At 36.9% G+C, this 14,049-nt stretch overlaps 6 protein-coding genes and 1 non-coding gene across 7 annotated transcripts; 3 read left to right on the top strand and 4 right to left on the bottom strand.

Annotated features, from left to right (window-relative positions):
• Positions 1–699: 699 nt before the first annotated feature.
• On the bottom strand, positions 700–5,370 carry LOC18024808 (protein EMBRYO SAC DEVELOPMENT ARREST 30). The gene is made up of 11 exons (XM_006408194.2): positions 5,090–5,370; positions 4,744–4,954; positions 4,555–4,639; positions 4,161–4,231; positions 3,988–4,076; positions 3,596–3,839; positions 3,306–3,418; positions 2,915–3,005; positions 2,623–2,751; positions 1,802–2,355; positions 700–1,594 (listed from the first exon to the last, which is right to left on the bottom strand). Exons 2-11 carry the CDS (start codon positions 4,906–4,908, stop codon positions 1,165–1,167), a joined length of 1,971 nt encoding a protein of 656 aa, XP_006408257.1. The 5' UTR covers positions 4,909–4,954; positions 5,090–5,370; the 3' UTR covers positions 700–1,164.
• A 533-nt stretch (positions 5,371–5,903) lies between these two features.
• On the bottom strand, positions 5,904–6,385 carry LOC18024807 (auxin-responsive protein SAUR28). The gene has a single exon (XM_006408193.2). It carries the CDS (start codon positions 6,309–6,311, stop codon positions 6,021–6,023), a length of 291 nt encoding a protein of 96 aa, XP_006408256.1. The 5' UTR covers positions 6,312–6,385; the 3' UTR covers positions 5,904–6,020.
• A 1,000-nt stretch (positions 6,386–7,385) lies between these two features.
• LOC18024806 (auxin-responsive protein SAUR21) lies at positions 7,386–7,722 on the bottom strand. Its single transcript, XM_006408192.2, has one exon. The coding sequence runs from the start codon at positions 7,720–7,722 to the stop codon at positions 7,435–7,437; it is 288 nt and encodes a 95-aa protein (XP_006408255.1). The 3' UTR covers positions 7,386–7,434.
• A 1,444-nt stretch (positions 7,723–9,166) lies between these two features.
• On the top strand, positions 9,167–10,884 carry LOC18024805 (auxin-responsive protein SAUR21). Its single transcript, XM_006408191.2, has 3 exons — positions 9,167–9,221; positions 9,322–9,456; positions 10,399–10,884. Exons 1-3 carry the CDS (start codon positions 9,167–9,169, stop codon positions 10,719–10,721), a joined length of 513 nt encoding a protein of 170 aa, XP_006408254.2. The 3' UTR covers positions 10,722–10,884.
• A 335-nt stretch (positions 10,885–11,219) lies between these two features.
• TRNAW-CCA lies at positions 11,220–11,291 on the top strand. Its single transcript has one exon. It is a non-coding gene; the product is annotated as a tRNA-Trp (tRNA).
• A 387-nt stretch (positions 11,292–11,678) lies between these two features.
• On the bottom strand, positions 11,679–12,121 carry LOC18024803 (auxin-responsive protein SAUR21; the record flags this gene model as incomplete). The annotated part of the gene is made up of 1 exon (XM_006408189.2): positions 11,679–12,121. A coding segment is annotated over one exon (300 nt), but the record flags the coding sequence as incomplete, so codon positions are not given.
• Positions 12,122–12,938: 817 nt separating this feature from the next.
• Positions 12,939–13,544, top strand: LOC18024802 (auxin-responsive protein SAUR28). The gene is given in 2 exon segments (XM_024159211.1): positions 12,939–13,251; positions 13,254–13,544. Coding segments are annotated over 2 exon segments (276 nt in total). The 5' UTR covers positions 12,939–13,028; the 3' UTR covers positions 13,307–13,544.
• The last annotated feature ends 505 nt before the right edge of the window (positions 13,545–14,049 follow it).

Below are 14,049 nucleotides of genomic sequence, written 5' to 3'. Positions count from 1 at the left end.
TGTGCTTTGAACAGCTGGCTGGGAAACAATTCCTCTCTCGGGAAGTATACTTGACTTCAGATCACTCAAATTGCTGGAATCAGTGTAAGCAGATAATTCTTTTATATATTTCACTGCTTGTGGTGCACATTTGTTCCTGTAAATGAGTATAACAAAGACTCATAAGCTAATCTCATCCCTTCTCCCTATAGGCACTTGGAAGATAATCGTTTCAGTGGAACTATTCCTCCATTTTTTTGGTGGAGTCCCACACTTGCGAGAGCTGTATAGTTTCTATTCTCATATACGCTCCTTTGATTATTGGTTTGAATGCTTTTCTAGAATAAGTTGCATAATGCATGTCTGCTTCTTCTGCTCAATCATTCTTGCTTTGTGGATGGAAAAGGCATAATACCTTGTATTCATCCAGCAATACAACATTTAGGCCTTTCTTTTTGCATCCGCACTTCTGTCTTTTTAACTTTACTTTTAAAGACTCGAACGCCATATTAAACAGTACACTATACCACCATATCTATGATCACGTTTCCTCTAAATACATACTCAGTTTCATGATTCTGATATTTCCTCTAAATATCTCCATTTTGTTGCCATGGGTATGAATTTTTGACTTAGTTATGCAACTTATTCTAGAAAGATTCTCAGCAAACATCTCAGTCTGATGAAATATGCATGTAGATAAAACCAGGAGACAGCAAGTGAATATTAAAACTCTGTTAAAATTTACGTTTATCTGTCATATCTGTATAGTGTCCAAAAAAAACTATTGGAGAAAAAGGGACAAAAGAATCTGAATTTCACCCTTTATCAGATTTACAATGATGAGAAAAAGAACAAAAGATATCTCCAGCTTCACATTTGCTTCATGGAAAGACCTTAGAGAAGGATGAAGCATAACAGGTTTCCTTTGTTGCAGAAGGGCGCTTGGAGGCAATACCAATATCTTTGATGTATAAAGAGTATGCAACTAATTTATAAGGAACTACTAACAAAAGAATAACACTATAAGCTTATTCTCAGAAAGGAGAACGAAAAAAAAGCCGGAAACTGTAGAAATCAAGAAAAGAACCTCCGTTTGTTTGCTTCTTCGCCTTTCCTCAAAGAATCTTGGAAAAAAAAATCAAATGACACCTCTCGGCAGAACTTGCATCATTGTCACACTAGTCAGTCATTGGGATCCCATTCTTCATCCTGATCAAAAGCTGAAGCCACCTTACTTTTTGCAAATTCTTCTTCAGTTTCTGATTGTTCAGCGAGAAGGTCATGTTCATAATCGGGCTGATCACCATCATCAGTTTTACTCTTTTCCACCCCAGCTGATTTTATCCATTTAGGGCATTCATCCTCACCTCCATAGAGAAATCTGCCATCATCACTTCGTATTTGTCTGGAATCCTCAAGGGCCGATGTTCTGCATGAGCATTCAGGAAGTGGATGCGAGATAAACAACCTGGGTTTCGACAGCATAGACTGCCTAATAAGCCCACTTTCACCCAAACTTGAGTTAAAATGTTTCCTCACAAGCATTGTCCAGTTACGGTTGGGATGGTACATGTCCTCACGGGTAATGTTGAAAAGCTCTTGAATAACTTTCCTGTTTGAGAAAATCAGTAAACAGCCGTTAATGAATTTCCAAAAGAGATACTCCATGAAGTAGCGAAGTATAAGATCTGTGTAATAGCCAAATAGATAGACCAAATATCTTCATTCAACCTGACTAAGGACAAGGCAGCTAAAGCCAACAAGCTCTAGCTCAATTTCAAAATGCAGTCATTAACTGTCGATTAAGAACCTTGCTTACCTGTCCAGTCTATATGTTCGTGACGAGGGTCTTTCATACAGCCTCTGACCCATTACCAAACTTGAAAAATCTGGCAACCCACTACCATCGTTGTTGAAACCAGGGAAAAACACGTCAGCTTCTACAGATACAACAAAATCAAGTGCATCCCATAGTAGCCTGTGAGCTTGATTCCTAAGATCCATAGGTGAAGGGCTTGGTTCTGTATCATTCACTGTAAGCCAACCATACCACCCTTCTTTTTCGTGCTGGTAGATAGGTCTGTCTGGAGGAGGAGGGAGAGGTCTAGGCCGAGGACCTGCCTTGTTCCACTCTTCTTTGAGCTGCTTATCGCTTTTTTGAGGAGGCATTTCAAATGTATTTTCTGGAAGAGGTGTCTCGGGACCAACTAATTCTGATAATTCCTCCGTGCTGCATAAAGAAGTCCGATCCACTAAATTCGGGAACATGGCCCGCAGAGGGATCAAAACACGTTGGCCACCAAACATTTCAGAACCAGCCAAGTATATAATCGCTTTTTGAGAATAACCCAATGCTTTTAGAAGAATTCCAACCTGCAAAATTTCAATACCGATGAACTCTTAGCATCACAAAAACCAATGCAGTTCCATCAGAACAGCAGTAAGGAAACGATCCAATTCATATTCGAATGTCAGCATAAAGGATATTCAGGCTTGAAAACAGTGTGTTACATGACGGCCACATTTTTCCGAGGTAGATTCAGGTTTCAAGAGACACCATGAAACCAGAAATATATCAAGATATAAAAATGAGTGGATCTAAGCATTTTTAGCATAACTTGAGAGAAGCTCCGGGTCTACCTCTTCTGGCATGAGAGGACATAAGCCATTGTCCCTGCGCAAGTGCGAGTCTACAATAAGTTCTTCTGAAATAAACCTCTGCTTAATCATCTGCGCCCGCCGATACTGGATGAGTTCACTGTGAACATCCTTTAAGAATTAAAACGATAGTAGAGTCAGAAAACGATTTCACCGTTTATAATTACTTCCCTATGTAACTCGACCACAAAGGGTAGACAGAAGGTAAGCATATGTGATATAAACACTTTGTTCTATAAGAAAAATACAGATGGAGAAGGTTGAAAACTTTTACCTGGAAAAGCTCAGCACAACCATGATATGCCAATTTGTCCCTCACTAAGCCAGGATGATAAGCTAGGAAGGGTTGACCTGATTTACGTAACCTGGAAAAGGTGAAACACATAACCTCAATTCTGTCAGAGACACGCGGTTTTCAGTGGTTGATGGACAAAATCGTGACACATAGATATAATCATTTTAGTTACGTAGTACTCCAACCGCAAGATCAGGAGCTAAATTAAAAAAGGCCTTATCCATTACAGATTTTTTCAGTTATGTACTCCATCATTAAATAAAGAAAAAGCTTAGCATGCAATGTTCTTCCCCCAACCCTAAATAATCCAAAGCCATAACTATCTCCTGTTTTCGTCAATTAAATTTTAAATTGCAAGTATCACAAGTACCTCTCAACCATCTTCTTGCCCAGAACCTGGATTTCTGAACGAAGCTGTAGGGCATGGAAGGCAACTCTACACCTTAGTCTTTGAAGTTCAGGCATTGAATCTGGCAGAGTTGACTGAAAACAAGACAACTTAGTATAACTAATTTACCAACTTCTTTTTATGAAAATGACCAGAACGTGATCTGACGAGTGATGGTGGTTTACAAGCAGAAAGATATCTACTCAGAGATCCCTATAGATTTATAAATTAATGCATACATACAAGATAGGGAGAAAAAAAGCAACCAGTACCTGCAAGCATCCCCCATCAGAGACGATCAATCCAATAACATTAGCTTTCTTTAACTTTGGCAATACATCTTCAAGGTAAAATTTTGGTGATGCAGAGTTTTTGGGCTTAAAAAGAGGGAACTCATTCCGTTTCCTTGCGGCTTTCAAGCTCTCGGGGAGGGCCTTCGCAATTATAACATCATTTTTAAGAAAGGATATAAACTGCTCTTCATCATAAAGATAGGAGAAACTCTTGAATTTGTTGCTGCATAGCATGGAAAAATACACTAGGTAAAGAAGAGTCTAATACCAAGATAAAGAAACAGGCTTTAAGTCTTTAACAGAAAATAATGAAGAAACGTGCAAAGATTAAAAAAAAAAAAAAAAAACATAATGGACAGAGCTAGGCGTACCTAATGCCTTTTGAGCGGAGACTTTCTTGAAGCTCTGGAATGACAAGAGTAGCATTTAGAAGCCTGGATATGGTGACAAGATCACATATCTAGAAAATTTGCAAAGATGTTATCAACATGCGTAACAGAAGATTAAAGAGGAATTTTAAGCTATCGAGTCAACTGATACATACAGAAGATCTTATCTTGTCAAATCCACCAAATATCTTTGCATAAATGAAGCCATTGTTTTTTGAAGTAGGAGCTGCAAAGAGACAGTACCAAGAAAAAAAAAATTAAAAATTCGAAAGATTACAAAGAACAAATTCTTGTTAAAACAAGTTTCGGACACACACAGCATCCATAATGGCTTATATATCCATCAATAGTCTGATGCAAAATGAGAAAGAAAAAAAAAAAAAAAAGTAACACTCCAGATCGAATGCGACTGATCATTTAAAGAGGCGACAATAACCGGTGCAGAAAAGAAAAAAAAAATCACTTCAAGGCAGCTAAAACTCTAAATTCTGTTATCTAAAAACTCGTTTAAATGCAGTTTGTGCATGCAAACAAAATTTGGTATAGTACCAGGATAACTATTTCTTGGATTGGCATAGGGCTGCAAGGTCTCCAACGATTTGACAGGCCTCCATAAGTGTTTATTTCTAAAATCCTGCAACAGTAAACACAAAGGCATACGACATTCTTCAATCACTTATTCAAATTGATACCCCCCAGAATCCACATTCAATTTCGTCGTCGTTTTTTTTTGTTTACCTTTGCACCTAACAAGGAATCAAAATCTTGCCAAAGGGTATCTCTTGCATAATAAGCCAACTGTACACCTGAAGACTTTGTCATCGAAAGATGAACAAGCAGAGATCCCACTGATAGTATCATCACAAGGAGCGCAATCCATTTTATTCTAGATTTGAACACCATCTCCTACCAGCCCGAAAATCGAGCTCTTTACCCAAATCAAAGAACCCTGAAACCAAAATAGCGGAAATTTTTCGCAAGCATCAAAATCCAGCAGTGGCTAAACTCTCCACAACACACAGAATTTGGAATTACAAAAACCCGAGAACGAGCTTCTCCTTCTCTTAAATTATTTTTAGTTTACCCAAGACGAAGGATTCAAGGCGAGATCCAGGGTCAAACGAGGAAAATCATCGCTGAAACAGCCTCGAATTGCAAGAGAAACGAAGCACGCTTAGGATCTGATTAGAGCGATGTATCAAAAACTCGCATCTTCTCAATCGAAGTTTCCAGGAGAAAAGAAACAAAAAACCCGTGCAGGGAGAACAAGTAGTTGAATTAAATTAGAGGCAGATCGAGAGAGAGAGACTAGGAGACAACTCACTGACAGATTTCCAGAAAATCGAAGAGAGGAAAATATTTTCCTGCGAGAGGGTTGCTTTGTTAACAGACAAAGTCGTCAGCTTATATGTATTACGAACTCGACTCTCCACTACCACTAACCGGCTCAGATTTCGGTTTACTATTATATATATCGACACATTCCCGGTTTATGGTTATATGGGCTTCGGTTCTGTACGATTAGTTTGACCGGTAAATAACAAACCGGCAACCGAAGCCAAATTGTTTTGTCGGTTCAAAGTCATAGTTTCGGTTATGTTCAATTAGTTTGGTTGAGAATTTCGTAAAACCGAAATATATTTTCCCCAATAACCGAAAATAACAAACCGGGTCTTCCTTTGATGGATTCACACTCACCATGACCTCTGCGGCTCAGAATTATTTGATAATGATTCTCTGATTCTGTAGAAACTAGAAATCTTTTGGATTTTACAGTATATAACTGTTTTAAAAAAAAATCAGATAAACAAATCTCAGAAATATATCTGGATCTTTCGTTTGATTCCATATTCATTACCCAAAAAAACTGGCTTTTACATCAGAATTTCTAAGCTGTGGATCAAATCTTTCATTAAGAAAGATGAAAAAATGTCATCTATCTACACTTAAAAAAAGTGAGGAAAAAAAAATCTACACTTAAAAAAAATGTTAAAACTTTTATCTTCAGATGGTGATCATTCTTGGATCTGAGAAGTTACAGTGAGAAAAGTTTGTTCAGGACAAGGGATGGTCAAGCCGCCCATCGGATGATTGAATCCGAACTCTTCCTCGGCTTTACTGAGAAGAGCTTGAAACAAAGGCTGATTCAAGTAAGAGACTGGCACAATGTGTCTCTGTTTCTTCTTCTGGTTCTCACCGACGTACACCGCAAGAAACCCTTTTGGTGCTGAGGTTTCTTTCCTCGTTCCAGCTACAGAGCCACCCAGAATCTTCTTTGCAGCCATGAAACCTCTTACCAAAGCCATTCTCTGTTTTCCGAAACGATTTTCTGTTTTGTTGATATTGTTGTTGTTGGATTACTTGTTGTTGTTGTTGTTGATGAGATGATGATGTGGTTCTGTTTTGGGTTGCTATATATAGATCGACGAAATGTTTTGTGGGACATGCATGAATAGAGTTTCACATGGTTATGTTTTTGGTAATCTTGAAAAAAACAAGATATTGGCATATGCTTTTGTTTCTTCATGTTTCACAGGGAGTCTTTTTCCACTTCTCGCAATCTCTGGTTGAAACTGATTTCTCATTACCAAATCTTTCTATAAGAATAAACTTATGTGGGGACATGAAGTTGTTCACCGTCAGAACCAAGAGTATCAATCACTAATTTAGTTGTCCTCAACCATATCCATGTACAGGATCACATGAAAATGTTCTCAAAGGAACCTTTTTCTTAATTTTTTATTATTTTTTTGTGAATTTCACTATAAAGGAAACTTAATTCTGTGGCTTGAGTTTTTTCTTATTTATTTCTCTTTGTGCTATTGGTATGATGATGAACACAATCATGATGTATCAATGGAGGGTCCCAGTGACGAAGTCATATGGTTGATTTGATGAGAGACAAAGTCACTTCACATCCTCAGGGGCACAACTAAAAGTTTTTTGTCTTTATTATAAAACAGAGTAACTAAGAAAAGACGCCAGTAAAAAAGATAGACACAACAGCTAGCAAAAAATTGTTAGATTCTCTTTAACTATGTTGAGATTCAAAAGAGGTTAGACTATGTTACGTTGGAGAGCAAGAGAGATATGAAAAAGAGATCGATTGTTCCATCTTAGTTCTTATGACTGACTCAATTTCAAGATTTAATGCAATGAAGAAATCTTTAAAGACTTTTTTACATTTTTGCAGGTGCAGGTATTTCACTCTATTCGTTGAATAATTTATTAGCAAAAAGGTCTCTGCAACTTGTATTGATTTGATCTCTGTTACACAAAAGTGGCATTTACATTGAAATTTGTAGTACTCTGAAACAAACTCTTCCAATAAGAAAGGACGAGAAAAAAATAGCATCTATTTACAGAATAACTCTGCATCTCTAGTTTGAGAATAAAAACAAATGTTAATGTCATTTTGTTGGATCATCCTCATCTCTGAAGCTCAGAAGTTATACTGATAAAAGTATCTACAGGGCAAGGGATCGTCAAGCCGCCCATTGGATGATCAAACCCAAACTCTTCTTCGGAATTACTGAGAAGAGCTTGAAACGAAGGCTGGTTCAAGAATGAGACTGGCACAAGGTGCCTTTGCTTCTCCTGGCTCTCACCGACGTACACCGCAAGAAACCCTCTTGGTGCTGAAGTTGCTTTCCTGGTTCCCACTAAAGAGCCACCAAGAATCTTCTTTGCACTAAAGAGACCTCTTACCAAAGCCATTTTTGGTCTGGAAGTTTGAGACGTGAAGATCTTGAAGAAGTATGAGATCGAAGGAGGAACTAAAGAGATTCAAGTCGTAGATATTGGATTGTTGATGATAATTCTTTCTCATTTGAAGCTTTATATACATAGATCAAATGAATGAGTTGAGACATGTTTGAAATTAATTGAAACAATAATTAACAAGTGTGGGACAGAGAAGAATAAATTATCACAGGGGTCTGTCTTTTCCAGATGGTAATCTGGATATGAATATGATCATAGATGACACAGTAGGACACAAACGTTTTTCTTCATTAAGAAACTTAAGTGGGGACCTTAACTTGTTTACTAAGAGAACAAGAAATCTCTGACAAACAATCATGTTATATATATCCGACCACAAGATCACATGTAAAGGCCACCGAAGAAGCTTTGAAATTTTCTTCCGAGGTGATACCTTTATTTTACCTCTAACTGCCATGCAGAAACTTCAACTACTTCAAGAAGCCAACAAGAATCAGAATATATAATCATGTTTGAAAAGCATGAGCCAGTTTTTATTTATTTAAATTTGGTGAAAACTTGTTAATATAAGATTCCATGTGGGAAAATTTATTCATATTAGCACAATAATGACTATAAATTTCTGCTGAATTGTGAAAAATCTAAGCTCCTAATTTCGTTGAAAACCTTGTTCTTGAGGTTTCAAGAGAATCCAGCAAGTAATGCCTTTTAGCTTCAGATTCTTGCAGACTCAAGCAACTGATGGAATTCACACAAAGCAACCTTTCTGTCTTTCCATGATCTTTGGTTGAATCCCAGTAGACTTTCAAGGCCAAAACGGATAAAATAAAAACCCTATATACTTTCTCAAGCTCTTACCATTTTCCCATTTAAACAAAATATTCAGCCATGGAAGTCTTCTTTAAAACGGGTGGAAAGAAAGAGACGATCTTTAAATCTGACTATTTAAGGTTTTCGGATTGTCGTCAACCTTAAAGGCCTTGTGTCTCTGCTCGATCACCATTTTCAGTCAAAGTGTATTAAATTTTCCAGGTTCAGTATCGGGATTTGGTCTTGATGTATATTTATTGAATTTGGTAATAAATATGAATTTAGTCTTTGGTATATTTTATAGATATTAGTTACACAAGCACTCAAATATGAGGATATAAGTGACTGATTCTGCCGCCGAAAAAAAGAGGAAACATATATATTTGCTCTAGGTAACAAATGGTAAGCTAGAGCATGATTTGATCAATTCAAAGGCTGCATCTATAGTTATTTTGGGCTGTGTACAGCACTACCGCTCCTAGCACTTTGCCAATCAACCCTACAATTTCGGTAAGAAATTAATTTATTCAAAAAATTTGATTTGACTAGCTCAATACCATTGATTCAATCCTTCTATAAAAGGTCTCCACAATTTGATCGAATACCATAATCTTCAACATCTAAAACAATGGCGAGAATATCAATGAAACTTGCTTTCATTCTCTTCTTAACCGTTACGTCAGGTAAATTTCATATTTCTTACGTAAGAAAAAAAATTATCAGTCTTACATGCAGAATTTTAGTAATAATTACAACAACATATTGCTCTGTTTTTTTTTGTAGTGATGATGAGTATCGTAACAACCGAGGCAAAACGGTTATTACCGGAAGAAACTCGTGAAACTGTGTTGCACCATGAAGCTCTGACGCAGGACGTTGTGAAACAACCAAAAAGTCTTCACTGCAAGATCGGCTGTCGTGTGCGATGTGTTCCCAATCCATTTATAATTGAATGTTTTTGTCAATGCTAATTTTAATTTCATCTTGTCGTTTAATTATATCAAACAAAATAAGATATATTTTCAGTCATGGTTAGAAACTGAGTAAAGAAGATCTTTATTTGGGTTTCCATTTCATATTTTCAATTCGCGCAGTGTAATGCAAAAATTATTTGGGTTTCTATTATATTTAATCAGCCGTCAATCTTATACGCCGTCTCTCTCAACTCAACCACCATTTTTTTAGGATTTCACATGATTCTGTTCTCACATCTAATTAGAGCTACTACAAACTGAACTCACATAGGACCTAGAGAACAAGATCACATGTTAAGGCCGTAGAAGAAGTTTCTCTGCGCTGATTGATCTAAAATAAATCCGTCTAACTAACCCTGTCATAGTCTGTCTGTAGAACCTTGGAGTTGGTGAGATAAAAAAAAATAGGAACATAATCAATACATGGGACCAGATTAGCTAGGCCACAGAAACTTTCAATCTATATAGCATTTGTCATGTGATCTGTTATTGGATAAATTGTGATAAAAACTTGTTTAACAACTTGAAATCTGACCCCTCATCTGACCATAGTTTGTTCTGAAGAGGTTGGTTTTTAAATACAGATATTCATTCCCCATCTTAAATTCAAGAAACATGACAGAAGTCATTACGAACCAATGAAACATGATAGAACAGAACTGGCCCAGTATTTCATTTATTGTAGTAAAATACTTCAGATTAGAATTTGGTAGAATACAGACATATCCATGTGAATCTCTCTATCCATATCAACCCCACACTTTTTAGACCACATTTTTAAAAGATCCCTGAGAAGTTTCAACTCTCTTATTGGTCTATTTATAGAGATCCAAACAGAAACAACATCTTCATCACCATCAACAATAAGCGATCTGCGAACTTTAAGCTTCACAAATCAAGACTTTCAGAAAACAGAGAATAGCTTTGGTAAGAGGTTTCATGGCTGCAAAGAAGATTATTGGTAGCTCTGTAGCTGGAACGAGGAAAGAAACCTCAGCACCAAAAGGGTTTCTTGCGGTGTACGTCGGTGAGAACCAGAAGAAGAAACAGAGATATATTGTACCAGTCTCTTACTTGAATCAGCCATTGTTTCAAGCTCTTCTCAGTAAAGCCGAGGAAGAGTTCGGATTCAATCATCCGATGGGCGGCTTGACGATCCCTTGTCCTGAAGACACTTTTCTCACTATAACTTCTCGGATCCAAGGATGATCATCCTCTGAAGATAAAAGTTTTTACATTTCTTTTAACTGTAGATAGATGACATTTTTTTGCATCTTTCTTAATAAAAGATTTGATCCTCATCTTAGAAATCCCGATGTAAATCAGTAAATGCCAGTTTTGTGTTATAATGAACGCTGAAATCAAACAAAGTATCCAGAAAGATATAACAAATTTGTTTATCTGTTTTTCTTATCAACAGTTATATACTGTAAACTTGTCATGTTTCTACAGAATCATAGAAGCATGATCAAACAAATACACAAACCGGGTTTATACACAGAGGTAATTGGTGTGTGGTATTATGTATCAAACTGAGATCCCGTAGAGAGGGAAAAATCATCAGTAAAAAAATCAGATTACACAAATCATATAAATTCAAAAGGAAGACTTAAAAAAACATGCTTCTGTTCTAGTCTTTACTCTTTAGATATAGGCAGTTCAAGAATTATTAATATATAATTTAGTTTAAGGAAAATAATTTCATCCGGATCCGTGGCGCAATGGTAGCGCGTCTGACTCCAGATCAGAAGGTTGCGTGTTCGATTCACGTCGGGTTCAAAGCCCCGAAACTTTCCGGAATCTTTTTTCCGGAGAAGCAGAGGTGACTTCCAGAGGTCCCTTCATGTTGTTGAACACGATGAATCTTAAGAAAACGATTTCTGAGAGAGTTTATGGCAAAGTATAGAGAGAAGACGCTCACTGCGATTCAAGAAGCAAGATGGTAATAGGGATCATAAAGTAGTATATATATTCTATGTTGATAGATTTCGCAAAAATAGCATTACTCTGTTCTTGTCTTCTTGAGGATTTATATAAGACTTAATTGACATCTTGTGGCAACTTAAGTTCCTTTAATCCTCGATCATTCTATTTTATCTGTAGGAAGGTGAAAGTTCATTTGGGTGTTACAGTATACTGTAAGATACACATCACTTGCACAAAATCTAAGAAATATTCCATCATTCACTACACAAAGCTGGCATTCACATATCTTTCAGCAAGAAAGATGAAAAATTGTTAATCGATTTACACAGTAAAGAAAACTCTAATTTAGCGTTGACATGTTAATTAGCTTCTCCGAATGATGATTATCCTTGGATCCTTGAAGTTACGGTGAGAAAAGTATCTTCTGGGCAAGGAATCGTCAGGCCGCCCATTGGATGATCAAATCCAAACTCATCTTCGGATTTACTGAGAAGATCTTGAAACAAAGGTTGATTCAAGTAAGAAACTGGAACAATGTATCTCTGTTTCTTCAGGCTCTCACCAACGTATACTGCAAGAAACCCTTTTGGTGCAAAACCCACAGGTCTTTTGCTTGTTGTTGCCGCTGCAGCTGCTATTGAGCGGCCAATAACCTTTTTTGTTCCAAAGATACCTCTAACCAAAGGTCAGTGAATCTGAAAGTCTTGATTTTTTTGAAACTTTTGAGTTCTTTGACTGCCTTTTATTGATGATATATGAAGATGTTGTTCTGCTTTGTGGATGTACATAAAGATCAAATGAAGGACTTGAAAGTTTCTATGGGATCTTTGAAATCTGTGGTCTAAAAGCGTGGGACAGAGAGCTTCACATGGTTCTGTCTGTCCTCTACCCAATGCTACCTCAATAAATGAAAGACTAGGCTAGTTCTGTTCTATCATGTTTCTTTGTCTTGTAATGATTTCAGTCAAGATGTGGAATTGGATTTCTGTGGTCAAAAACCAGTTTCTAATATCCAAACCTCTTTAGAGAAAACTATGTTCAGATGGGGTCAGGTTTCAAGTTGTTAGACAACATGTTTCTATCACAATTACTCAAGAACAGAGCACATGACAGATGCAATATAGATTGGAAGTTTCTATGGCCTAGCTAATCTGGTCCCATGTATTGATTATTTTCTTTAAGTATCTTATCGGATCAAGGTTCTGCATACAGACTGTGACAGGGTTGGTTAGATAGAGGGGATTTATTTATAGATCAATCAACATAGAGAAAGTTCTTCGATGGCATGAACATGTGATATTGTTCTCGTGGTCCTATGTGAGTACAGATTGTAATAGTTCTGCTTTAAATGTGAGAACAGAACCATGTGAGGAAAACTTTGTTCAGATATGTCCCACACTTGTTGACACCATTGTTTTCAATTGATTTCAGACAGGTTTGAAGTTTCAACTCATTCACAGATCTATATATAACAGAAGAAACGAATACTTTATCATCATCAACTACAAGCAATCAAGAACTTAAATCTCTTTCATTTGTATGCAGACATCTTCATAAGCTTCAAGAAGCAAACTTCCAAAAACAAGTAAAATGGCTATGGTGAGAAGTCTCTTCAGTGCAAAGAAGATTCTTGGCGGCTCCTTAACAAGAACAAGCAAAGCACCAAGAGGGTTTCTTGCAGTCTACGTCGGTGAGAGCCAGAAGAAGCAGAGGCACCTTGTGCCAATCTCATTCTTGAACCAGCCTTCGTTTCAAGCCCTTCTCAGTAAATTCGAAGAAGAGTTTGGGTTTGATCATCCGATAGGAGGCTTGACGATCCTTGCCCTGAAGATACTTTTATCAGTATAACTTCTCAGCTTCAAGGATGAAGATGATCCAACAAAAAAGAACTAATATATATTTATTTTCTTTTTTAACTCAAACCAGAGATGAAGGATTATTCCATGTGAATAGATGACTTTTTGTCTCCTCTTTTTTCTTTTTAGAGTTTGTTCCAGAGGATGATGTGAATGCCATTTTGTGTAACAGAGACCAATTCATTATAAGTTGTAGAACAAAAAAAAATTCGTGATCAATCTTTCATCGAGTACGAAACAAAGTCTTCAAAGATATCACTTAATGATTTAGCAATTTATATATCAATCACTGCAAAAAAAAAAAAAAAATGTAAATGGTCCTCAAAGGTCAAGACTTTCAGAAAGAAAGAAAATGGTTTTGGTGAGAAGTCTCTTGAGTGCAAAGAAGATTCTAGCTCGCTCTGTAGTAGGAACAAACAAAGCAAACATCGGCACCAAAAGGATTCTTGCAGCGTACGTCTGCGAAAACCAGAGGAAGCAGAGATACTTAGTGCCAGTTTCTTACTTGAATCAGCTTGAAACAAGTAAGATCACACCTAATGATCAGAAGCATTGCTTTTAAAGACACTAATGATATCCTCACTGAAGCGGATACTAAGAACAACTCCACATATGTTATCAGCATCGTTGAGCTGGTCCCCTAGGAAACAGGCCCAAGCGGAACGAGCAAGGTGAACAGTAACAGGCCCAAAACCCTTCCACCTAGGAAACCATACACACAGGTCTCAGTCAGAAATGAAGAAAGATGAAATTTT

The sequence above is a fragment of the Eutrema salsugineum genome, unplaced genomic scaffold, assembly GCF_000478725.1.
Source record: "Eutrema salsugineum unplaced genomic scaffold, Eutsalg1_0 scaffold_13, whole genome shotgun sequence".
Classification (NCBI taxonomy): Eukaryota; Viridiplantae; Streptophyta; class Magnoliopsida; order Brassicales; family Brassicaceae; genus Eutrema; species Eutrema salsugineum.
This window is presented reverse-complemented; position numbering and strand designations above follow the sequence as displayed.